The sequence below is a fragment of the Harpia harpyja genome, chromosome 10 (genome assembly GCF_026419915.1).
Source record: "Harpia harpyja isolate bHarHar1 chromosome 10, bHarHar1 primary haplotype, whole genome shotgun sequence".
NCBI lineage: Eukaryota > Metazoa > Chordata > Aves > Accipitriformes > Accipitridae > Harpia > Harpia harpyja.
In genome coordinates, this window is record NC_068949.1 from 38,118,205 (window position 1) to 38,142,823 (window position 24,619).

Consider the following 24,619-nt stretch of genomic DNA (forward strand, 5'->3'; position numbering starts at 1 on the left):
ATTGGAATCGGACCTGTGGGAATGGAGGAAGCCTAACGTGAAACACTACTACAAAATTTCTGATGCATGCTTTTTGTCAGGTCTCTTTTAACACAGAAGAGCTAGGATGCAATAAATCAGTTTAGATACCAGAGAACTTGATTGGGATGCTCAATTTTACTATAATAGCCTAATCTAAAACACTCAGCCCTTTTCAGCTCTTCTGTACTCTTCCAAAATTGTTCCTAACAAGAACAATCTTTAAAAATGGGGCATTTGAGACAAGTTAATGATGCTATAGCTACTCAAGATAACCATTGCCTAAGAGTAACATTTGCTGCCTAAGCAAAAGGCTGGATACAGTGAATAGTATCTAAGTTGTTCTCTAGCAGCTTGGAGAGACCTGAAAAGAAAGATGCATTAGCCATTAGAAGAGCTGTGCAGTTAGACAAAACCACAGGTTTAAAAAAACCCACAGCTGCATTGTAAAAAGAAATGAAAAGTGAAAGAGAGGTTAACCTAGTTCTAAAGTTCACTTCTGCTTACATTTTGCACCAAGTTAAAATCCAGGAATTGGGAGTTTTCTTATTCTGGCTTAATTTCACTTTCAACATTATTTCTTTGATATTTTTATCAGTGCTTATCCCACTAAGTTTGTTCAAAGACACTCTCATTACACCACTTCCCTCAACCTCTCTCCAAAATTTTCATGCAATTAAATGCTTGCCTTCAAGTTACCAACTGTGGTGGTATAGTGCTGTATTGAAATATGTATCCTGCATAACTTATCTTGCTGTGAAAGTTTGATTTGCCCTATTGATTAATCTAAGTGTTCAGTGTGACCATTAGCAGTTCCTCTGTAATTACGTGAAAAGATAAAATAACATGCAGAAAGGAGACAGTTTCAGGCTTTGAATTTAGTATCTCAAGGGAGGTTTGTGTGTGAAATGGAACCGCTAAAAACAAGAGTTCTCTACTGAGCTGGAAAGAAAAATTAAAATATTTTTTCCCCAGTCCGTTTCTGTTTTCTCAACACTCTAATCACTTCAATATTTAACTGAATCTCGTGTTCTTTTTGGCAGGGAAGGGGAATATATCTGAGTATGAGGAGACAGGGGTAAATTGGTTGGTGGTTTGTATTTTTTTTTTTTTTTAAAAGAACCCCCCCAAGACCCCAAACTTTCTAGCCCAAACTTGAGGAAGCAAATGTTGTCAACTCTAGACCATTATAATCCCCTTCCAGTAGATCACCTAACCCAGTTCCAGCCTGCTAAGGAGAAGGTGCATCCCTGAGATGTACTTTGGCACAACTTCCTCCCATCTCTACCCATTGCCAAGTCTCACTCCTGCTTTCAGAAAGGAAGCAGAAGTATCAGAATATCTTTGCAAGCCTTTCTCATCCTGGCAAAGAGGCATGGTCGACTCCATTAGTGATAAACATTAGAACACTGTGTGCTTTTTACTTCAAAACTTTTGGCCTTCAAGATTGCATATGTATTTCTAATCAGTTAAAGAAAATTGAAAGAATTGGGGAAAGCAGTATATATTGCATGCAGAGAAGACATCACATAAGTTATTATGTCTTTTATTTACTAGGGTATCTGAAATACACTTATAAAGCCACAAAACTTGCTCCCATTTATCATTCACTGGCAAATTAGTCTGTGCAAATAAAGCAATGGGGGGGAAGCAATCTGGTGGACAGGGAAGAATCTAGCTAAAAGTGACTTCTCTTCAAAAAAAACCCAACAAACTATTCACTGCTAACAAAGCTGAAATTTACTTTTTTCTTCTTAATGGTGGGTCAAATAAGAACCTGCAAATAAAGCACAGCAGTGAGGCACATCATCACAAATGGCAAATCTACCTCCTAGAAGAGTTGGCACTGGGAGCAATCAGACTGGTGACTGGGAGAAGGTATTGAATAAAAATAATGTTGAGAGCAGTAGATTATTTTAATAAAAGCATGCACCGTGATAAGGGAAGTTAGGTCTTCTGCTTTGAATTGTACTACTGCTGGCAAGCTGTTACTGACCCCCTACTAAGTGAAAGTGTTGCTGCCTGGTGTTATATACCCATTCATAAGCAGACCTGTCTGGGCAGGATAAAAGGGTAGGTGGTTACATTAAAGTCTGCAACACCTCCTTTATTCCCGTTACCTTGTTTTATTTCGCGTTCTTGGTTTTAAGTCAGATCAGAATCCTAGCCCAGATTTTCACCTGATTTAAATGAAGTATGTTTTCCTCCCACCCCAAGTGCTATATAAGCACTAACATTTTTGAACAATAACATTGTTAGAGTATACGACTACTTTCTTCTTCCTTTATATTGTATTGTCTGACCTCTCATTGATGTGCCAGTATAATTAATGATGCATAATTACCTCCCACTGCTTACAAAAAGCTGCAGTGTTGTTTTCTTTTGTTAGCCAGGGCCAATTATCTGTGAAGTCACCCTTTTGAATTCTCTACGTTCAATCATCACCTAGGTATGTAAAAAAAAAAAAGCTATTTCATAAAAAGTTTTATTTCCCCTCACCCCACAGTTGTGTGGACCCATATAACAGTGTTCTTTCTGTCATCTTTTTTCCTCAAGTAATTGTTGATTGACACTCACTGGAGTAGTATATCAAGTCTTCCTAGATAAACTTTCCTCTCTAAAGTTGAAATTCAAACTTTACCACTAGGTTAGTTCCTTCTCATAATGAAGATATTTCTCAATGGGGGAAAAGCATACACATAGTGCTGTAGTGCTCAGGCTGCACATGCTGTGATGCTACTAGGATCTGAAGGTTAGAAGGCAGCACTGAAGGTCAAGAGCATGGGGGAAGCAGAGTAATCCCTAGCTGCTCTCTGGGCAACAGACCTCTGGTGACTACTTGTCCCTGTATGCAAGTACTGACTCTCATTTTTGATGGAAATATAGATCTCTCTGGATGTCAAGATTTGAATTTATCTTTACACTAATACACATCAAACCTTCCATATCAAGAGACACTTTCTTTTCTAAAAAACTTGATGTAAGATGGGGAAAATATATTCCTTTTATTGCATAGTTTACTTGTAAGCTCTGTTATTCTGAGTTGGTTTCATTTTCATCCAAAAAGAAAAAAAAAAATTATTTAAGTGGGTAGATAATTGTAACTCTAATGTTGTTGATATTCCTAGCTGTAAATCGTATAAGATTTGGCAGCTTTCTTCCTTTAAACACAGCATTTCTCTTTAGTCATTTCAGTGTTATCTGTTTGAAGATAAAGGGCTGAAAAGAAAAAGCTACAGATAAAGAAAAGCTTGGACTTTAGGAAAGTTGGGCATTATTAGAGGTGGATGCTATGTTATAAGAGGTCTTTTAAAAATAATTCTATATGCTGTACTTTGTGCAGGGCAAAATACCGAACCCTTTAAAAAAGTACAGCTGCAGAAATGTTAGATCTTAATGAAAGTGGTGGAAATCTCTGTCTGACACTTGCAAGATTATTGCAGATATGCTAGACACTTACAGTCACTGTCAGTCAGTCTGTGACCTGCTCAGATGCTAAGCAGAGTAATGAACACAACTGAACATCCATCCTTGAGATGAATAAAGTAAATTCAGGAGTGGGATGTGATCTAGTGAGTGAATGTGGTATTTTTATTCATCTCAAATAAAACTGAACAACATAGTCTGACTACAGGTGAGATCTATACCCCTTAGCAGATGAACACATACAATCTTTTTATAGCTAGTACACTTAATTGTACGATTCTAAAAATCTTTATATCAATCAACAGGCAAGTCCGTCCTTTAACTATGTAATAAGTGGTGAGAAGCCTAAGTCAGGGTACCTGGTCCTCTAAAACATTCGTAGGCTTCTTAACTGTTGAAAAAGAGCTTAATAGAAGTCCATTTAACCAACAGAGCACTAGGGTGTTTCAATTACTTGGCGCTCATCGTATGGGAGCAGTAATAGTATTCCCACTATCAGCCTGATTGCAAAACTTTAGCTTGCATGCTTTCCCTCATTTCCTTTTCCTACAGCTCTCTAACACTTAGATGGATATAGCATAGCACGTGCACTTGTGAGTCACGGTATGAGTACAGAGAGCGGAGCAGCGTCTGGCAGTTCAGTACTACAAATTGTGCAAATAATTTCACTTCCCTTTGTGGTGCTGTGACATCTTGTGAAAAAGTAATCAAAGGCCCTTGCTACTGCAGCCCTTAAACAAATATGACAATAGGCAAACGTCCCATTGCAGAAAATGCAAGAGTCAAAGCAGGGCCCTAGAGCAGGTCAATTATTTCAATTATCTGGAATTCATGATGAAAAACAGCAGCAGCTTTCAGGAAATATGCACAAGTCTGGCAATTGTTTGATCAGTTGTGACAGTCACTGCCAAATATCATGTCCCATCAGGTTTTGCAAAGGGAAAGCTTGGAACAGTTGGATTGTTTTAGTTACCTATGCTCCGTCACAGGAGTGCAGCGCAGTTCTCGGGAAATCTAACAGGCCACCATTTGCTTGATTAAGTATGACATCATTGGCAAATATAACAAGGCAGTAAGTAGTCGCAGTATAGGCAGAAAGAGAGTCCATAGAGCAGATGGATTGTTTCAATTATTTGGGCCCCTTGATGAATAAGAACTTCAACTGCCATCAGCAGATCCTGTGGCAGGCGAGTAAAAAGCGCATTGCTGTGACATCACTTTAAAATCTGGTATGGCTTAAGTATTTCCACAGCTGTAAAGCTTAGATTTGTCTTAGCATTGACTTGACCCACAGCTAGCTTCAGTGCTGAGAACCGAATGCTGAGAAAATTGTTTGTGAGTGCTTCCAAGCACTTCATGGTATTTCACCACTGCAGGGAAAACATTGAACCACCACCAAGCTTGCTGTTGGTACGTTATTTTTTTTTTTTGTACTGGATTTTTCAGAAGGAGTCAGCAGAGGAAGGCTAAGGACTGCTTGCTGTCAGGTGCTGGGACAGAAAGCAATAACTTAGACCTGTTTATGAATAAATTTGGGAAGGCCTGAGCATCCAGAAAATGATCCTTAATTGTATAATATAGTAGGTCCAAGATCTGATAGGCCTGAAATTTGTTAGGAAAAATTGACCTAAGAGCACACTCCCTCATTTTGCCTTGTCTTCCTCCAGGCTGCAGCTGACACAATCTGCCTTAATTTCTCTTTTTACATTTGTCTTGATGTTAAAACAAGTTTATGATGTTTGCTTTCACAAGATGATACATGTGATACCTTATATCACTATCCCCTTTCAGCTAAAAGTTGTTTATTGACTCTGGTGCACAGAAATCTAGTTTACACATAAAAAGCTAAAGAACAGAGGACACTAAAGAATTAATAAACTTTGAAGCCTAGAGTTGTTGTTTTTTACAAACCAAATCCCATTTGAGTTTTATCAGATTTAAAGTCTGAGATCTGCTTTGGTCAGGCCTTGAAGGCAGAATAGAGAGTCAATAGGAAGCTTCTGTTTGAGCTAGTGTGTCTTGTTAACATCATTCAAAAAGTTAATGTTATAAAGGATTTGATTTCTGAATCCTTCAGTGTCTTTAAATTCACCTCAGTGCAGAGTTGATAGAGAAATATTTCCTTTAAGTAATTAACCCAGTTATGCAAACATAGCCTCGTCATAAGGGGGTATCATTTATGTTAGAAGATGGATGTCAAAGTGTTTCTAGTCAAAATTTTAATCCTTTCTACTCTTACATTGGAAAACTAGATAGGACTGTAAAAGAAGTTAAAAGAAGAATCCCCGAGGGCAATTTAACTATATTAATTCTAGAAAATATAAACCAGCAATTAAAGGTTTTGTGGGGGCTGAGTGGAGTAAAAAAAAAAAAAAAAAAAACCAAACAAACCCCACCACCCCTTTTCCTTTCCCATCATATTGCTCTGAGATAATTAAGGAGGAATATTGATTACATTCCATCCAAGGAAAAAGTAATCCTCATTAGTATCCTTTATCTGACCTGTCCATTTCCCATTACAATGGAAACAGCTTCTAATTTAAGATCAAGGAACGACTTTTGATAGGAACAAATCTCTCAAACTGATGAGGAAAATTGAGCTTTTCCTCCATTTGCTACTGATTTGAAATCTGCAAAGCACCAAACCCTTGTCACTTCTGGTCATTTCCATCCAAAACTGAATAGAAGTTACTGACAACATTGCTGCCTGTTTCTACAACTTCAGTGTAATGAGTGACATTTTAATGGCATTCATGTGGTGACTGCTTGAGATTAGCTTTCCTTTTTTTTTTTTTTTCTTCCCTTCCTCTAATATTCTGATCATACAGTATGTAGTGCTAAATCAGAACAGTTCAAAATCAGGTATGGACTTAAGCTGTTGCTATGTGGTCTGGTTTTGTATTCAGACCAGGTTTAAGTCTATCCCTATGAGAATGCTAATGGTTACACAGCTTAAAAATCATAAGACTTTAAAATATTAGGGTTGAATTATAGCCTTTCTGACCTGTGATTCACTACGTTAAGACAGGAGCATGTTTCGTGCTATTCTTGTAACCATCAGAACTTGAAACTTTCTTTTGAGAGAGGTTTCTTACAAATTTCCTTCAGAAGCTACAGATTTAATAGTAACAAACTTATTTGAAGTATTGTAATAAAATAATGAGAACTGACAGCACTGCTTGCAAAGAGGTTTTGTGTGTTTTAAAACCATGCTGAAGATCAGCTTTCCTCCAACTTAGTCTTGTTATACCATCAGAGCAAGGCAGGGTTAGTCCCTTATCCTAGAAACAGTTTCTGTGACCCAGTTGTTTGGCAGGATGATGCAATAGCAGAAATTTGGTAGCATGTGAAGAAATAATTGAGAAGACAGGAAATGACTGGGTTTTAGGTGAAAGAGAGATGTGAAGAGAAGTGAAGACTGAAAAATAATAAAGGCAAAGAAGAACTGGACGTGACTGTGGGGCAATAGGTTGAAAAGGGGCAGGAGGCACAGAACTAGTAGAGAGACTGTGGAGAACAAAACAGAGTTGTGAATGATGCAGAGGGAGAAAGGCAAAGATTAAATCATAAAGGGGGGCTTATGGACCTGAAGAGAAGAGTAGCAGGGAAAGGCTACCAGAAGAGAAAAAGGAACGAAGATATTTGAACATAAGAGAGAAAGGAAGAAGTGAATAGGCAGCTCAGGGAAAATAAAAAAAAAAAAAAAAGGCAAAGAAAGGATTGGAGAACTTCATATTTAAAAAAAAAAAAGAGAGATGGAGGACAGTTAAGCAAGCTAGATGATATAGAATACTGATGTGCAGGTTAGAAAGTGGGACTGGTTTTGAAACCAAGATTAGCTGATGCTTTTTTTTTTTTTTTAGCAATCACAAGTTGCAATTGTAGGGGTTTTTTTTATTTTCTATAACATTATCATGCACTGTTAAATAACTCTCTTGTTTCCTCTGTGAGGAAACTCTGCTGCTTCTTACTCCAGTCAAGCAATTTAAGTGGATACAAGAACGTCCTCATATGCTAGAGTTTTATACTCAAAACACTTTCTAGTACTGTAGTATGCAGGCAGGGTCTTCTATCACAATTTTTATCACTTTAGAAATATCGTCCAGGGAAAGCTAATAGGTAGTCTTTTTAAACTGCTGTCAGCACAAGGGAAAAATATTGTGTTCATACGTGTGGTTTTCCAGAAATTCTATTTCATCTTGGAAACCTTTATCTAAAGAATTGACCAAAAACCAAACCCCCAAAACTATAGAAGGAGAAACGTTTCAATGTGCTGTGGTTTTAATTGAAATATCTCTGAATCATTTACCATTTTGCGCCTTTGACACAATACTCTTATACAGTCGTCCTAGAGATAAAACCATTGAAGATTGTATTTGAAGGAATGAAGATAGTTTTTATTGGTGTTCTTTTAGGATCGACCACAAGGACTGAATAATGCTCCCAAAGAAATACATTTGGATGAAGATGACTGAACATGCAGATCCAAAGGCTTTTTAGGATATGGTGAACCTTTGGCCTTGGATGAAGAATGTTCTTGGATGAAAGAACTCCAGCTGAAAGACTTTGTCTTTGCCTTTTGCCTTGAGAATTGCAAAGATATGAAAGACACAAAAGAAACAAAGATTTGCAAAGCTGAATTCTTGCAGGGTGCAGTTACAGTGGCTGAGGCTGGCACGCAGCCAGCCTGCCTCACTACTATGGAATGTCACATGCTTGTACCCGTTACCAGTCTCCTACAGCTCCCCAAAAGCCTCTCACATGTTTTTTTCCCCCCTGCTTTCTATTTGCAAATTATATTAGCAAATTTTAGTTGCATAGTTTCTGTAGTGAAATTAGCACCTCTGGGATTTATGTATATCATGTGTAGCTAAAAAGGTAAATGCAGAAAATGCTTATTATGCTGTTCATCGGATTATAATACCATGCTTGTACCTGCAGCTGAACAGATAGTTAAGTAATAATCTTTGTTCTTGTTCATGGTTAATGACTTGCCTAAGTTTAAAATGGCAAGAGTTCACTAACTGAGTCAATGAACTGACATTCACAACATGGTCAGCCGTGGCTACCTGGGCATTCGAATGGATTTCTTACTCTAACATTTGAACTATGTTAAGTCAATAGGAAGACAACTAGTGACTTTAAGTTTCCTTACTAAATATTCAATATACTTGAAACTTGGTTATACATTTAACTATTTCACTTCTTGAAGTGTCCTTATTTTCACTTTCTAATAAGATGCAGCTCTGCTAGACTGATTCTGGTTAGTATCTTAGAATAGGATTTGAACCATAGATCTCATGTAACAGTGTTTGCTAAAGTTGACCTTCAAAGTGTGTCTGTATACAGACACCTTGCCTAACATGTAAGTAATTCTGCTAACGTGTCAAAAAATGACTACATACTGAGCAATGATGTACCAAAGTTAAAGGGCTTACTTTGCCTTTGTCTCTCCTGGAATCAATCCACATAGAGAGAGGTTTAGTAATTTTCACTGTCCTGGGTAGAATTCTGTAATTATTCTTTTTTCATACCAACTCCCACACCATAGTAGCTTTTGTGCCAGCTGGGCTTTTTTAGGTCTGCCAGATTTCAGGCATTTACAGTATCTCTGTTCTAAAAGGTGGCCACCAGTATATGTAGTCACCAGTCAGACTTCTCTAAGGACAGACCTGAACAGAAACTATTTAATCGAAAGATGCGTCCTCCACCAGGGTAGCTTAGGTGAGCCTAGCCTTATCAGATGAGGACATATTAGTCTAATTCTCCTAAATGTCCTCTGCAAGTTGTTAAGAAAGTTTTTCTCCAACAGCTATTTCTTCGTGACCTCCCACCCCATCTAGCTTTACAAACACAGTTCTAGAAACTGTTTTTAGCCAAGAAGTAGACTTTTCTATATGATAATACGGACACTATCTCTTAGCAGCCCTTAGCTTTTGACCTGAAGAACTGGGAGACAATAGCCTATCTTCAATCAGTGAATTTGCTTGCTTGTCTTTTCTCCTCACAACACCCTGTGTCCCTTCCTCTCTCCCCGCTCTTATCTGGCCTTAACTGATCACAGAAATTGTGCATGACTATTGGAAGTGTCAGTTTACTGCAGGGTCTCCGTGCTGGGCTGATTAATATAAAATAATTCATATTGAGATACACATGTATGTGTTTGTGCAAGATGTTAATATAACCTGCTACCAAGTAGTAAATATGCATTGAGGCTATTGGAATGTGTGTATATGTAAAGAAAGCTATGGCTAGCACTTCAGATATCTAGATGCTGGACAGTTAAACTCCATTGTTTACTATGAATTATTAATGTACTGACGCTGTTTTGTTACTGCCCTAATAAAAGAAACTTTTACCAATGCTTTGCTATTGAGTAGTGTGTATGGCAAAGAGGTCCATGGTATCTCTCCAACAGGAGACAAAAAAACCAAAAGACATGTCTGGCTTGACCAAAGCAACGTGTTTTTATGGTGATCATGCCCCAGAACAACTCAAGTCACTCATGGATTAACTTCTAATGGCTATGCGACTTAATTTTTCCTCTTTCTTTGGCCACCATTAAAATTGACCAGTATTTCTGATTTTGCATGTTTCTTCCATGTCAGGTAATGCTTTATGTTGTTGTTCTGCAGCTCTCCGTAAGATTGGGGCTACATCTATTTCTGGGTCAGCAGGGGAGTATTTGCAGTTATTACAGAGCCATTTTTTTTTCATGTGTTTGGTCTAGAAATTTTGCTGAATATATAAACCAGCAAACCTTTCTGGATAGGTTTGTGGCTTTCAATCCAGTTTAGTACTTTGTTTTTCTGGTGCTAGAGCCATGCTCTATTAAAGATCTGTTGTGGCTCCCAAGAGGTGAATAACAGAGTCAGGCTGGATTAGACCACAAAATGTTTGCTTTTTCTTGTGTTTTCCAGGAATTCCTCTTACTCAATGTTTTCACCTTGTGTTAAGCATCATCAGTACTGCTGTGTTGGCAAATGCGGATTGCCCCTCAATAGGGAAAATGTTGTGTGTATTCATCTCTTTGGTCAGTAGCATGGCTTCCTCTAACTTTGATAGAAATTCACCATGCTTATTTACTAATACTGTAATTAAAAGCACTATAAATCTATGATATAACTGTAAAGGAACTTTAGAGGTATAAATCCTAGTTTTAAAGCTGTGTATGAGGATTTCCTCTTTTATTTCCCCTTTGTGCATGTGCTTAGAAGTTCTTTTCAGTCACCTCTGATAGGTCTATCTTAACATAGAAAGGACATGGGAAACAACTTCTATTAGGTCCTCTTCTTTTTTTCTTTTTTTGGGGGAGGGAGTGGGGGGAATGGATCTCTCTTTTGTCTTCCTTTAAATCTGAACCTCTGTGTTTGACTCTTGTTTTGGAGGTGGAAAAAATCTATTTTGTATTTAAGATGAAATCTAACCTCATCTTTTGTTAAAAGCATTGAGCCAACCTTAAACAAATTCATACAGGGGCTTCCTTTTCACTTCTGTTTTCTTCTGTTGGCTTTTCTTTGTCACAGAAAAGTGTAAGGGGTGACATATCTACTCCACACAGAGTAGATGCTTGGTATTGGGGATTCATTTATCATGAAGAAAAAACATAACAAGATCCTGAGGCTGAGTCTGAAAGTCAGAGAATTTGATCAGGAAAGATGATGCCCATTTTAAGAAGCCAAAGTATTTTATTATTGGAATGCATCATTCAGGGAATATGATAGATTTTCCATTAGTGGAAGTCTTTGATCAAAATTGCATATCTTTCTAAAAGAAAAGCTGCCTCAAGAGCAAGCAGCTGAGCCTGATGTAAGAATTATTGAATGAGGAAGTTTTGCCCTTTTTTTTATGCAGGATGAGTCAGATATGGGTACCATAATACCACAAATGGTAGCAGTTATTGTAGAAAAGTGAGATTAGACTTTTGCTACAGAAGTGGCACTTGGAGAAAATTATTAAAATGGAGCCTAAAGCAACTACATCTCATGCTGCTGGCATCAGAGAACATGTATGATGAATGATATAGTTAACTTTGTTATAGGTAACCTTGTGTCTGTGTGATCTCAGAAGTGCCTGTTGAAGCACGCAGGTGCCTTTGCGTAGGCAGGAGACTTAGAAAAAAAATTGCAGCAGCTTTTAGCTTCACGGGTCAGAGCTATAAGTTCACAGGGATGATGTTACTGTAGATTTTCTTCTTTAATGGTTAAAACAGCTACACAGAAAGACTTGGGTTCTAGACCCTTTTCAGTCTGAAGGGTTTAACCTCAAGTGTCAGGAGAGGGCCACAGCTATCATGTCAATATATATGTTGTATGAGTATGATATATTCCCTTATTTGATGCTGGGCTGCTGTAGTTGCCAGTGGTCAGGAGCACAGCAGCAGCAGCAGAGAACCTCCTGGTGGACTAGAAGTTAGGGCACTAACATTTGCTGGCAAACAAAGAGTTAGAGTTTTTCCTTCTGGGACTATTCTGCGTTGATTTGGTGTCTTTTGTTTTTTTGTTGGTTTTTTTTTGCTTTACAATCTCATTTGTCTGTTATTGAGTAAGATAGTGTAATATACACAGATGGTGGATGGAGCATGGTGCAAACCCCTACCTTCCTCTTGGCTGCATCAGGCTGCGCCTTGCCTGCCCATTTCCACTTGCTGCTGTCCCACAGCCTGGCGGTGGGGCGGAGGGGGTTCCCTGGGTGGGCTGCTGCCTGGGATGTGCTTCTCGTGAGGTGACAGCTGATGCCTACAGCAGTGGCACCCCTGCTCAAAAAAAGGTTAAATTGCCTGGATTTCAACTAGGTATGTTCACAGGATTTCCGCTAGGTAGAACTCTGCTATCACATGAAGCCTGTTACAGGATTTAGTCACAGCATCATCTTTACCACTGCTGGATTACAAACACATAACAACATTGGACCCTGCATAAGCTTAATGCTGGACAGAACAAATCCCTTTGGCAGTTCTGGGAATTTTGTTGTAAATTACCCAAATTACAGAATTAATTTTTCAGGCTTAAATGTCTTATGAATGTTTATGTGCCATCCTAGTCTTTCCATTGCAGCATCTTATTCTTCAGAGTTCTTGTTAGTGTACATGGTTAATAAAATCTTCAAGTGCTACAGAGCCCACTATTGTGAGAAATGAGGCTATTTTCAAACTGTTGTGTTTTTTACAGGCACCCTCATATCTTCCAGACACAAGGACACACTTTAAGTACATAAATTTCCAGTTGCTTTCCACACTTTCAGGATGGTCTAGAGGCTTTTTCTGCTCTGGGTACTCATTCCTTTTCATTCCTAGAGCTATGTGTTCATCACTGATCTCCCAGATCTTACTAATCTTGCTCTTTTTCTGTATCTGACTTGTGCATAGAAAACTGGAACCGGAAAAGTTCTGCAATGTTGAACCCACTTCTGTCTTTCTGGGAAATTTGGGCGTCAAAGTTCCCTACAGTATAAGTATCAAACTTTTTATATTGTAGGCCTTGCCTTTAGCCTTATCCAACGATTTTGACCTTGTCTAATGAATATCTGTGGGTTGGTCTTCCAAGCGGTGCTATTACTTACATCTCATCTCTTTAGCTTCACTTTTACAGCCTCAGTTGTTAGATAGGCGATATCAGAGAAATTACCAGGTGATAATTTTGTTTGTAATAATTGTTCTTTTCTCCCACTACATCCCTCTTCCTTCCCCATAAAGTTGGAACCTTTTTTTACCTTGTTGTGTATAATCTTATTGTGAAAGTCTGTTACTGTAAATGTGGTCACATTATTAACTTTTATTGATAAATGTCCAGTATTCCTGCTTCTGATAGGTGGAACCATTATGCTTTCATTAACTGCTATTGCTATGTGATGTGGGAGAAAGGAGAGAGAGGGAGAGGGTAAAAAGTATCTGCAAAGGATAATTTTCCTTTAGGAGCTGAGGAATGATTTTCCTTCATCACAGTAACAGTTTCTTGAGAGCCTGAAAGAGGTGATTTGCTCCTAGATACTTTCTGCAGGGAAAGCATGAACCGTGAAACGATCTTGACACCAGTACCAAACATGGCAGTTCTGCCGATCTCATTGTCCCTTTCTTCTGTTGTCCAACGTGCACATAGCATGTCATAGGCAGCTTTAAAGTTGAATTCCTATGGGGTGTATGAGACCGTGCTGCAGTTCTGAAATAAGTCTGTAATTCTTCTTCTTTGTGTTGAGCTTCGTAACAAGCCATGCTACCTTCTTGTTATTAGAAATGTCACGTTTTTATACTTCCTCCTTTGTATGAACTTTTGTATTCTGTTGCTCTTCAACAGTGCTTCAAAAAAGCTATGTGCTTCAGAGCCTAACACCTGAGTTATTCCATACTGCTGCTTCCAAGCAAGAAGGGTAAAATATAATTTTTAAAAGAGCAGAACTAAGACTTGACTATTGAGATTTTTTATTTATTTATTTATTTATTTGTTTGTTTTAAGTACAGTCAGTGTTATCTGGAAGCTTTGCCTGGGGCCTTCAAAGGCACTCTGAAGTTGATTAGGGAAATCATATGTCCACAGAAATTCTATTCCATCTTTTCCATGGAAGCTTCTACCAAATTTTCAGGTGTTGCTCTGGCAATTCAGCATTACATTGGAATATTCTGAAGTGGGATGCCAGAGGAAGACCTTTTGTTATTTTATGACTTAGCTTGTATCTAGTATGTGCTAGCAGGATTTTCATAGATGTGAATGTCTCTGAAAACAAGATGTGAAGTGTTTTTAATAATCACAAATTAGTAGATTTTTTTTTCCCCCCAAGAAAACATCTTCAAAATTAATTGTTCACATTGAGATCCAAATGTTTTCGTGATCCCAGTTTTTCCCCATTTTTCTCCTTTACTACCTCCCCCTTCTTTCCACCCCCAAGATTTCATTGCCTCCTTACAAGGTATTTACTTTGTGAAAGTATCCACAAGAAGAGGGGTTAGAAATGGTAGTCAAGTGATAGGCTTTATTTTGTACCAAGTCATACAATTTAGTTTTCAGCTAACACAAAAAAAAAAAAAAAACCCAAACCCTAAAATGCAATATAAGTTGTCAAAAAGCTGACACTCTAAATACCAGAAAATATTAACATCTATTGTTAAGAAAAATAAAAAGTATGAATCACTCCATCTCCATGACACATTTCAAAACTGCTATACACAGCACAAATTATAGTGTGTTTGAGGGTATCGGGGATAATAGTGCTTGAGAGTTCCTCTCTGAGCGCCCAGCGTTACTACTAAAAGGGTTCAATTGTCTTGGCTTACACTACAAAGCTGCAGAAAAAAGATTAAGGTTCTCTGAGGTCATCTTTGCTAAAAATAAAACGTGATACAGAATTATTGTTAATAACTTCAATCAAAGGAAATTAGTTTCATATTTTGTGTATTACATTCTTCTTGCAAAACAAAAATTATATCTACATGTCAAATATTGATTTATTTTCTTAGTGCCTTGGAGAGTATTTCCAATGTGATGTCCCCCTTTTCACCAGTTATGTCCTACACAATCCTGTATTTTAATTCCTGCTGTTGTCAAGTTCCTGATAAGAAAATCAGGAATGCTTCCTGTGGTCAGCAGTCCTGCCAGTCCTAAACAGAGGAGTCAGAAATATGTCAGGAAAGGCTAAAATAAAAAAATCTTGCCTGTCTGAAAAGTTTATGAGGAACCGTCCTCCTTTAGAGAGGCCATCACCTTCGATTTTTCTTGCATTGCCCTTAGCTAGTGGTCTGTGCTTCGAGGGAGAACAGCTTCACTGAGAGCTGTGGGAGATGCAAGTCTTTCTCTTAGTGGCCACTTGTAGGCAGCATCTTGTTTCATTTCCAGGGAGAGCAGCGAGAGGTAAGTATTTTGTCCGGAGCGGTTCCTCATGGAAATTCTAGAACAGAACATTATTATTTGGCAATACGGAAGAAAAAAACAAAACCAAAACCCTCAAAAAACCACAAAAAAACCCCCGTTAGTTGTAAGGTCTTGTATGGGGAAATCACTGTTACTTTCAGAGAATGCTATTCAAAAGAGAAATAAGTGCAGAACTTGAAGAGCTTGAAGAGTTTAAATTATACAGGGGGAATTTGTTCTGTTTCTCATTGAAAACCAAATCCTAGTTTTGGTGGTTTGGGGTCTTTTTGGAGGGGTGGGGTGTGGTGATTGTTTGGTGTGGGGATTTTTTTGTTTACTTTTTTTAGTTAAAGGGCCCAACTGTAATTCATTTTAACTCTAAAATAATCATTAGCTTTCTATCTAAACTCTGGGAAAATTCAGCCACTGTAGAAGGGAAAGCACTGTGATATTAATCATGCAATTATTTGGTTTATTATTCACGTGTAAGAAAGAAATGTAATTTTGGCTTTTAATACTGAATTTTACCCTAACTGCAGGCGTGCAGCTCCTGACTAATGAAAAGTTTGATAGAAGAATCCCTGGGGAGGGTAGTTGCAATATCCCTGTGGTTACTCGATGTTGAAATGGACCAGATAGCAAGAGGAATAAGAGGGTATAGAACATCATAAGACCTGTTACTAATATATTAACCTACCTGGAAAGAAAACAAATTAATTGTAAATCAGAAGAGAGAGCACAGGTACTTACATAGATTGCCTGACATACAGCGCGCATCTTTGAGGATGAAAAGGTCATTGTTAAAGCAGTTTCCTAACAGGTCTGTCTTCTGTGTCTCTGGGGTTAACTGCGGTATTAAAAAATACAAACAAAAAAGTTTTTTAATTATGTTCCATTTAGATTGTCTTCATCATTACAATGTCCCAATTGCCTCCAGCAGTTAATTACGGAATGCAAATAGTATGCAACTTGTAGTTTGTTCTTTTGACCCTGCATGTATAAAGCAACTGAAAAGGATGGCAAGCAGCTGATTCTGTTCAGTTTTGCATTTTCACCAACAGGACTGTGTCCCTTAATCCCATCCCTGATGCCTGTACAGAATTCTAGGAGTCAAGGGACCTCCGTGTGCCATTAGAGACAGAAGTACAAAGACCTCAGCTGAGTGTGCAATTACTACAAAGCCTTTTTGCTTAAACTAGTTAACCTGAAGACATTTGGTGTGGATATGATTAAAGTAGAATGGGGAGGCAATACAATTTTTTGTTTGTTTGTTTTAGAAATTGAGGTCTGATGAGAGCTTAGTTTTGTCCAATAAGATGTACTTTAGTTCTTTTCCTCAGGGAAAAAACAGAGGATCATCATTAAAAGGGCAAATTGCACTTTTGTTTTTTGAGGAGGAGGAGGAAAGATGCGTGTCGGATATGATGGTGCAATGTAGTAGAATAACTTCCCAAGACAAATAATATAAGTACTGCTGTTGGAGAGAGGTGAATGATGTAGGTTGAAAATTATGGTTGAAAATATGGAGTCTGGAGCAAGTCAGTGTTGAAAGAACATGTGAAGTGGCCTGTCGATATGGGTCTAATTTCTACCATGACTTCATGTTATTTTTAAAACTTCTTTTTCTTCCACAGTGTGAAATTACTTTCAGAGATCCCATCCAGTTCAGTGCTGGCCTCCCTAGTCCTCAGTATTTTGTCTATTTGGGTCTCTCTGTGTATTTCTGTCATAAGGCAGATTTTTACAGTCATAGGTGCAAACAGGATTAGTTCTTGTAAGAACATTTAAAAGAGAGGATTTCATTGGCAGAAAGCGAATTTGTGCAAAATGCTGATGATATAGGCAGCGTGTTGGATGATATAGTCTGAAAATGAAGCTGCTAAGAAATCTTCAAATCAAATGCAGTTGTGTCCAGGAGGAAATAATTTGCATTAGAAATTTTGCTGTAGCTTGCTGCACAGGCTTGGCAGCCCACACTCCCTCTGCTCTGCGTTATCTCATTAACATTATTATTTGGGAGCCAGAGTCAAACACTTACATTGGGTAACAGTTATGACTACTTGACACAATGTCAGTAAAATGCAATTTTTTCATATAATTAGAATTTTGATAGGACAGAGAGGAAGAGGCAGAAAATGAGAAATTAGTTATTTCCTGTACCTCTGTCCTTGCACACATTAAGCTTCACTGGTGCATTTTGCATGATCTCATGGCAGCCCCTTCACAGCAGCCTGATCTCTGCCAGATTTAAAGACAGGATGAGTAAAATAAGGAATGATGAGTTAGAAATGTTGCTGGTTGGAACAGTAGACCTTTTAGATTTTCTAAAATCACAGGAGGTCCAAGACAGAATACTGTAATTCTGATCTTGCTGGGAATCTGGGTTTATGAAAATACAAATTTTAAGTAAAAGTTCCCTAAATTTTCAGGTACAAAATTGCGCTCATTAGCCCAGACCCTCTGTAGAATGACACTGAAGCTTTTTATTATCCAAGGGAAGTCAGTGGGAGTAAATTCTAAAGAGCATTAGGGCCATAATAAATTAAAGTTTGGGGTTTTCTGTTTCTGATTCTGAAAGAGAGCTTATTTTCTCACCCAAAAAGAAAGATTCATCCTCAAAGTCGTTAATATGAAGCTCAGATTTCAGAGATCAATAATCTCTGCATATAAGCAGACATCTGCCACCAGACCTGCATCTGGGACAGATATTGGTGAGGCTAATGTCCTTAGAATTAAAAAAAGTCAAATTTTCCTGTGTCATCTTGGAAGGACACGTTCATTAAGAAGTGACATGTCTGCTTATAGGAATAATCAAATAATAAGGTTTTCAGCAAAGTGTATTTATTCAGCACTACTCACAGCACTATCCAAATTTTGTCATTTGATTTTTAAAATCAGATTAATTTATTACTTTTTTTTCTCTTGCTGCTCTTTCATATCTTTGTGGCTGCATAATTATATGAACTCCTGTTATGCTTTATTTGGGTTATTATACACATAGCAGTCCCAAGTGAAATTGGAATTCCCACTGGGCTACACACAGTGCAAGATTATGGTAAGAAAAGTCTTTGCCCTAAAATGTTTGCTTTATAGTTGAATAGAAGTGGGCAAGAAAATAGAAACACACAGAGGTGAAGTTACTTGATGAGGGTCACAGAACAATTAAATGGCAGAGCAGAGATTTTTTTTCAGCAAAATTTCCAGAGATTGATCCAGTCAGGTGATACTGAACTCAGCAGTGTGGAATATCTCCCTCTGCTTTAGGTAGAGATCTGCTAAAACAAAATAAGCTGGCATCAGAGCAAAATACTGACTCATTTTAAGTAAAAACCAAATTCCCTCCTTTGGCTCCTCTGTTCCTCAAGTTTTCTTTTTCTTTATAAGATTCATATATTGCTTCTATATATAAAATTTCTCCATTCATATTTAAAGTTACAAAGTGATTATGACAGGCTGCTTTTAATTCTTGTCCTGCACATCCTGAGATTTAAAATAATTAGTAATAACCCTATGATACTGCTGCGTTTTTATTTTTCTTCTACAATCAATGAAATTGGTATAAAAACGTATCCTGTTCTTTCCTGCAATGCTTTTGGAAAAGTTAATACAAAATTACAAGTAATATTATAACACACTTCATTGTGTGCTCCACCTCCAAGTTTGACACTAACAAAAAAACCACTTAATTTGTTTCTTTCATTGGAAGTGGAAACTGAATTTTGATAGCTAGTAATCTGGTCAGTATTGCATCTTGCTAATGATTTATGGGCTTAAGTGTATGTTTTGCTCTTTGGACTAATGCTGCAATCAATATGTGTGAACTTGTCCATTATCTATTTGTATTGTATTGTTCAAATTTAAATGTTGGGTTCTATCTGATAACCTAAACAGCATTCAGTAAATCTGCAATGTTCATTAATCTCCTTTTCCTAACTCATGTCACTCTCTTTTAATCTGATAGTCTGATTCACCATCTTCCTCTGACATTTTAAATCTTTGACAGCACACTATGTTTAGACAGTGTCATGACAATTTCTGTGGATGACGATAGAAACTCTTTTTTGGTGTCTCATGTTAACAGATGTGTATGGCTAGATAGTGATCAGGTTAATTAGAATGAAGTGAAATAAATCTCAGCCTGAAAGGGTTGTATCCCATTGGAACTGCTGTTATAGCAGATACAGGAGGTGTAGCTTGAGTTGAAAAGTCCCTGGTAATGTTGGCTGTGCAGACCAAAAGCACAGCATTTCATCTCTCAACTGACAGGAGCTCCCACTTTGATCTATGAAACCAAGCTGCTTTTCTGGTTAGTCACAGTTCTTCAGAAAAATGTGCAGTGGGGAAAACATCATGCTCAAGATTGCAGTGAATCCAGACACGAAGTTTTGTTTGAAATTGCCCTTTCATGTATGACTTTCTCCTAACATATAGATCCTGTCACATAAATCCATCACATCTTAATAAAGTATGGATGCAACTATACAGGTAATGAGTACAGACTTCTGCTACTTAAGAAAGTGATGCAATATTCAAATGACAGTATTCCCTGAATTCTCAGACCCTATTCTTGAATAATGATGCTTCAACAAAGTGTGGAAAAAAGTGAAGTTCAATAGATGTTATGTTTTTTTTTAATGCCTAGCTAAAAATTGTCCTTATCAGAGTCCCTTGTGAAAAGATTAAACCTATACTGATGAAAAAGGCTGGGGGAAAAATAAAATTCAATTTTATTTTTCTTGGTTCTTGCAAAGTTTACCAATAAACTTTATTTAGTTTATTATATTAATAGTGCGAAATATATAGGGAAAGGAATAAAATTAAGAAATTTACACATTTTGAAAAAAGTACAAGTACATAAAACGAGCTGAGTTGGATGTTTGATGAAACCTCAAGCCTATGGTGACAATTTCTGCCACTGGTTGTTCTACAGAACAGGGAACTGTAGAGAAACATTCGTTATCACAGTTTTCAAATGGGGGGACTGTGTATATCTTTTGATGCTCTTGTATTAGAACAGCACACTCGGAAGTGTCACATTGGTACTTCTAAAAGTACTCCATGGAGCTTTTTGTATAGGTTTCACTTGTCACGCCAGGAATCATCCATTTTAAATAACTGGACTCTCCTCTGGGTATGGAGGTTGTTGAAGAATTCTGTGGAATCTCTGTAACATGTAAAATATTTATCTGTCTATATATACACAGTCTGTGTTTGCATGAGGAATATACTGTAAGAGAAACAATAGCTAATGCATGCTCAAGTCAATTGGCAACTTATTTTTTCTAGATGTTTCTAGAAGTATTTATGCGTGTATGTTGATGGTAGAGCAAAATATATATTGTGACTGAAGGGATCTGGAAGCCTCTCTGATTCCTGTTACAAAGCTCCATCTTTTTGCCTGTGCATTATGTGTCTAACAAATTTTACTACTTCTTCTTTTTTTTTTTTTTGTTTTTTTTTTTTTTAATTTAGTTCAGTGCTTTCAGTTAGAAAGTGAAGAAAATTAGCAGGTATTTGCACCAAAGGTAGAACAAAGCATCTGCACAGCTCTATGGAAACCCCACAAAGAATTCCTGAAACTTCACAGCATTGTACTAACATCAGTACAGGATCCAACAGACATAACTGACAGCTCTATAATTTCACCTTCCAACATAATATTCTTGGAACCTCATAAAAATGCAAAATGAATTCTTGCTAACAAATCTTTAGTGTTATATGTAGTTATACTCTCCTCACTTACCAATGAGGATTTCTTTTCAAGGAGGATTTAAAAGTGGATGGAAAGAGGGTCAAATCACACTTAGTCTTGATAAATGTCACCAAAAAAAGGAAAATTATCATTATAAATCGGATAGATACATTTCAAGTTGTACTTTGAAACTCTGTTTGTTGTCTCAGGATCAGTGATGTGCAAGTCACTGGAAAATGGGTTGAGGAGTGATTCTTATTCTGATAGAAGTATATTAAAACCCACTAATATTTCATAATAGTAGCATAAGGGGGAAATAATTGACTTTATCTTGTCATATGGGAATACCTTATAATCTAACTAGAAATCAAACATAATCATATTAATCTATATGAGATGTTTATAAGTTGTCAGAAATTAAGTCATAGGAGAATAATACTAGCTCATAAATCAGTAAATGAGATCAGATAAATAAATCGGTGAGATTTTGTAAATGCATGCGGAGTGCTTTTGTTCTCTTCCTTGGCTTTCACTTTTGGGGTTTTTTTCCCTTTTAGGATTGTTATTCCATTGGTTGAATGTTTAGAAAGAGGAATATATAAATTGTAGGATTTATGAGAGCTTCTGACATTTATGGTATTTTTGATTAACACTTTTATTAGACTTGTCTGAAAAATAATTCATTATTTCAGCTATTCTTTGCAGTTCTCTAAAAAGCTGCCATGATCATCAAATAGATCAGGGCATGTAATAAAAGCCATACAGCCAGTAGTAGAACATACTGTCATATAACCATTAAGACTGTTCTAAGAGCCAAAATGTTGGAACTAAAAGTATTTTTAATGACTTGAAATTGCTTGAAGTGCTTGCTGAGAGTTGAAGGGTGCTGATTTATTTATCTAGTGTACTTACCTAAATTAATTTGGATAGAACTACTTTGGTTTTAATCCTCTTACAGTGAAATTTATGTTAATATTTTTAGATGGTGCATCATTTTGTCTGAAGGATAGAGTTAAATAATACTGGGCTGAGTATTGTCATTAAATATAAAATGTGAACAAACTGGCCAAAAAAGCACTAAGGAGTGCAATCTTACCTGGATTATAGTAATAATTTTTAGAAGTGACCTTGCAGGAAATGCAAAATTTTGGTAGTATCTTCTCTTTTTCTCCTTTTAGTTAGTCTTTTAGCATGGCAACAGTCAGTAACGGAAGTACCTCACCAGCTATTTTAAGCAATTTTGTATCATATCTATATGAATAAATTTATTGTTCCATTTTCCTTTTCTTTAATATGCTTACTGAGAGGAAGTGTATTAACCCGTTGGGACATATTGTAGATGATGTAATAAGCAAGTTAAAGGCCTGAATGTTTTTGATTTTACTGTTTTTTCTGCTGGTAGAAAAAGACTGCTCACCTCGGTTTATCTCCTCAGCAGCCATTTTTAGCCTTATTCTACTTACTGCATTGCTACTTTCGGGAAATCTGGTAGCCTAGTGTCCAAGCTGCTTCTTCGTTAACCATCACTGTGATAAAACTTGTCTTCATCAGTGAGAGTAGCTCCTATCAAGACTTTTTCCTGCCATACCACATAGCTCTCCCAAAGTAATTTCCCCCAGCTCCCATCTACCTCTTACTTCCTATGTGACTGATAATCCTTTTTCCTTCATTCCTCCTGAGCACTGCCTCATTTCTGCCACACATCTTCATTAGCTAGAACTTTGTTGCAGTCCCTGTAGTATCTGAATATCCTTGATGAATATCTGTCCCTTCACTGACAGGTTTACCTGCCAGTAGATATGGGCTTTCCCTTGTACATACGCTTGTTTTCCTAGGTCTGGCTCTAGTAAAACAGAGCAACCCACTGATTTATACACTGATTTATTGAAAATATATTTGTTTCTATTGACTCTTGCTTACAATTTGTCCACTGCCAAACTGCAACACTGTTCTCTTGGCAAAAATAGTTGTATTATGCAGCAGATATTGGTTGTCAAAGTCTCTGGGAACTGGAGAAATGGTGTAAGTGTCACAAAAAATTTACCAACACAAAATCGTGATGCTGAATACCAGTTTTATCCTTTCTCTTTCATGATCTAGAAAGTGCAGGAAGAAATACACCCCATATCATTATATACATAAATATAGTATACAGATAGTATAAATAGAAGGGTCTGAGAAAGAACTTCTCATTATTGTGATTAATTTATTAATCTGGTCTAGCTGTTTGATTTCTTTTAATTTTCACCTCTTTCAAAATGATAAGAAAAATAAGATTTGGGGGTAAAATTACTTAAAATATCGTTTTATCTTATCAAAGAAGGAAGAATTAGGGATTTCTTCTTTTCTAAGTCACATACATAGATTCCTGAACTATTAAGGGGAGGAACAGAAATTAACCTTTCATTTTTGTCAAGAATTTAAATTAAAAAAAAAAAAGTTAAATACTTCACTAGCTTATGTGGAAACTTGATTTCTTAAAATATCTCAAAAAATAACCAAACTTCAGTGAGATGACATTGTGGAAGATTTTATGATTTCAGAAATCTCATGGAAAGTGATACCTTTCCATTTCTGCATTTTCTGTTCTAGCATGTCCCAGGCCAATAAAAACTTACAGTTATTATTTCACTCATAACTGAAGGTTATTATGACAGGCTGTGCCTAATTTATTTCCCTACTTAAATGTGTCTGCATTATGCAATCTCTGCCAAAACAGCAGTACCTAGGAACCTGTTTCTAATTGCAGAAAAGTGAGGCAATGCCCCAGAGCTCTGGAAGCGTAGTGCTTTATACCTTTCTGTGAGCAAGTAGTGAGAGGAGTTACTTTTGACTTCTGGTTTTCTTCACTGGTAAAGCTGAGGGGTTTTTTAGATCAAGGAAGATAAAGAGCTGATATAAAAAAACCCCGCTCTCTGGGGGAGGGAAATAGTGGTCATTTTTCCTGCAACAGACCTAGTCTTCCAGAGAAAACTGAGACAAGATGGTTAAGAGGCTGGAGAAATATATCCTGCTTACATAAAATTTAACTCACAAGCCTGTTAATCGCATTCTCTGTAGGAGAATAAAGATTTCCCAGAAAAGCCATGTATTTTATTAAACTAACTAATATATTTCTGAAATAAAAAACAGGCCAGCTTTAAGGCAAACAAGACCTCTTTCAGTCTGAAAAAAAAAATATGGCAAACTTCAAGTTAAATACAGGTTCTAAACAATTAGTCTAAGTTCGATTAGTATAACTAATATAAATGGTTAGTCTGAGAGAAATTAGCTCCTGTGAGCAGAGAGACATGCTAGCAAAGGAATATGTAGGTTGATGTTTGCAGCTGGTTAGTGGCAGTACTGGCTTGCAATATTTTCAGCCCTCTGCATCAGGCCCCTATCACTTATACCTTTTACCTGTATGCTTTTGCATGTGTCCCCCAAAACTGCTTGAACAACCACTCTGTTAAAAGACTCGGGGAAGTTATCCTACTCTAAAAAACCTCAACCTGCTTTTATTTTCTCGGGTTATTTTTAAGGTAGATCATTTCAGCTGTCCAGCTCTCAGGGTGTGACTGTATGAATCGTTGCGCTGGGACACCTAGCAGGGCAGCGTGCTGCGATGCAGAGGTGAGAAGGTAACACCAATTCCCAGCCCAAG

At 37.2% G+C, this 24,619-nt stretch overlaps 1 protein-coding gene across 4 annotated transcripts in view; it reads left to right on the forward strand.

Annotated features, from left to right (window-relative positions):
- Positions 1 to 24,619, forward strand: part of ATRNL1 (attractin like 1) — a 542,514-nt gene that overhangs the window by 433,538 nt on the left and 84,357 nt on the right. For 2 of the 4 annotated variants that reach the window (XM_052798373.1, XM_052798374.1), the window contains one exon: positions 7,860 to 9,806. The exons of the other annotated variants lie outside the window; for them this stretch is intronic. In XM_052798373.1, the coding sequence (XP_052654333.1) occupies positions 7,860 to 7,919 (60 nt within the window). In that variant the 3' untranslated portion in view covers positions 7,920 to 9,806. Of the gene's footprint in view, positions 1 to 7,859; positions 9,807 to 24,619 lie in introns of those variants that run through there. 4 annotated transcript variants of the gene reach the window in all.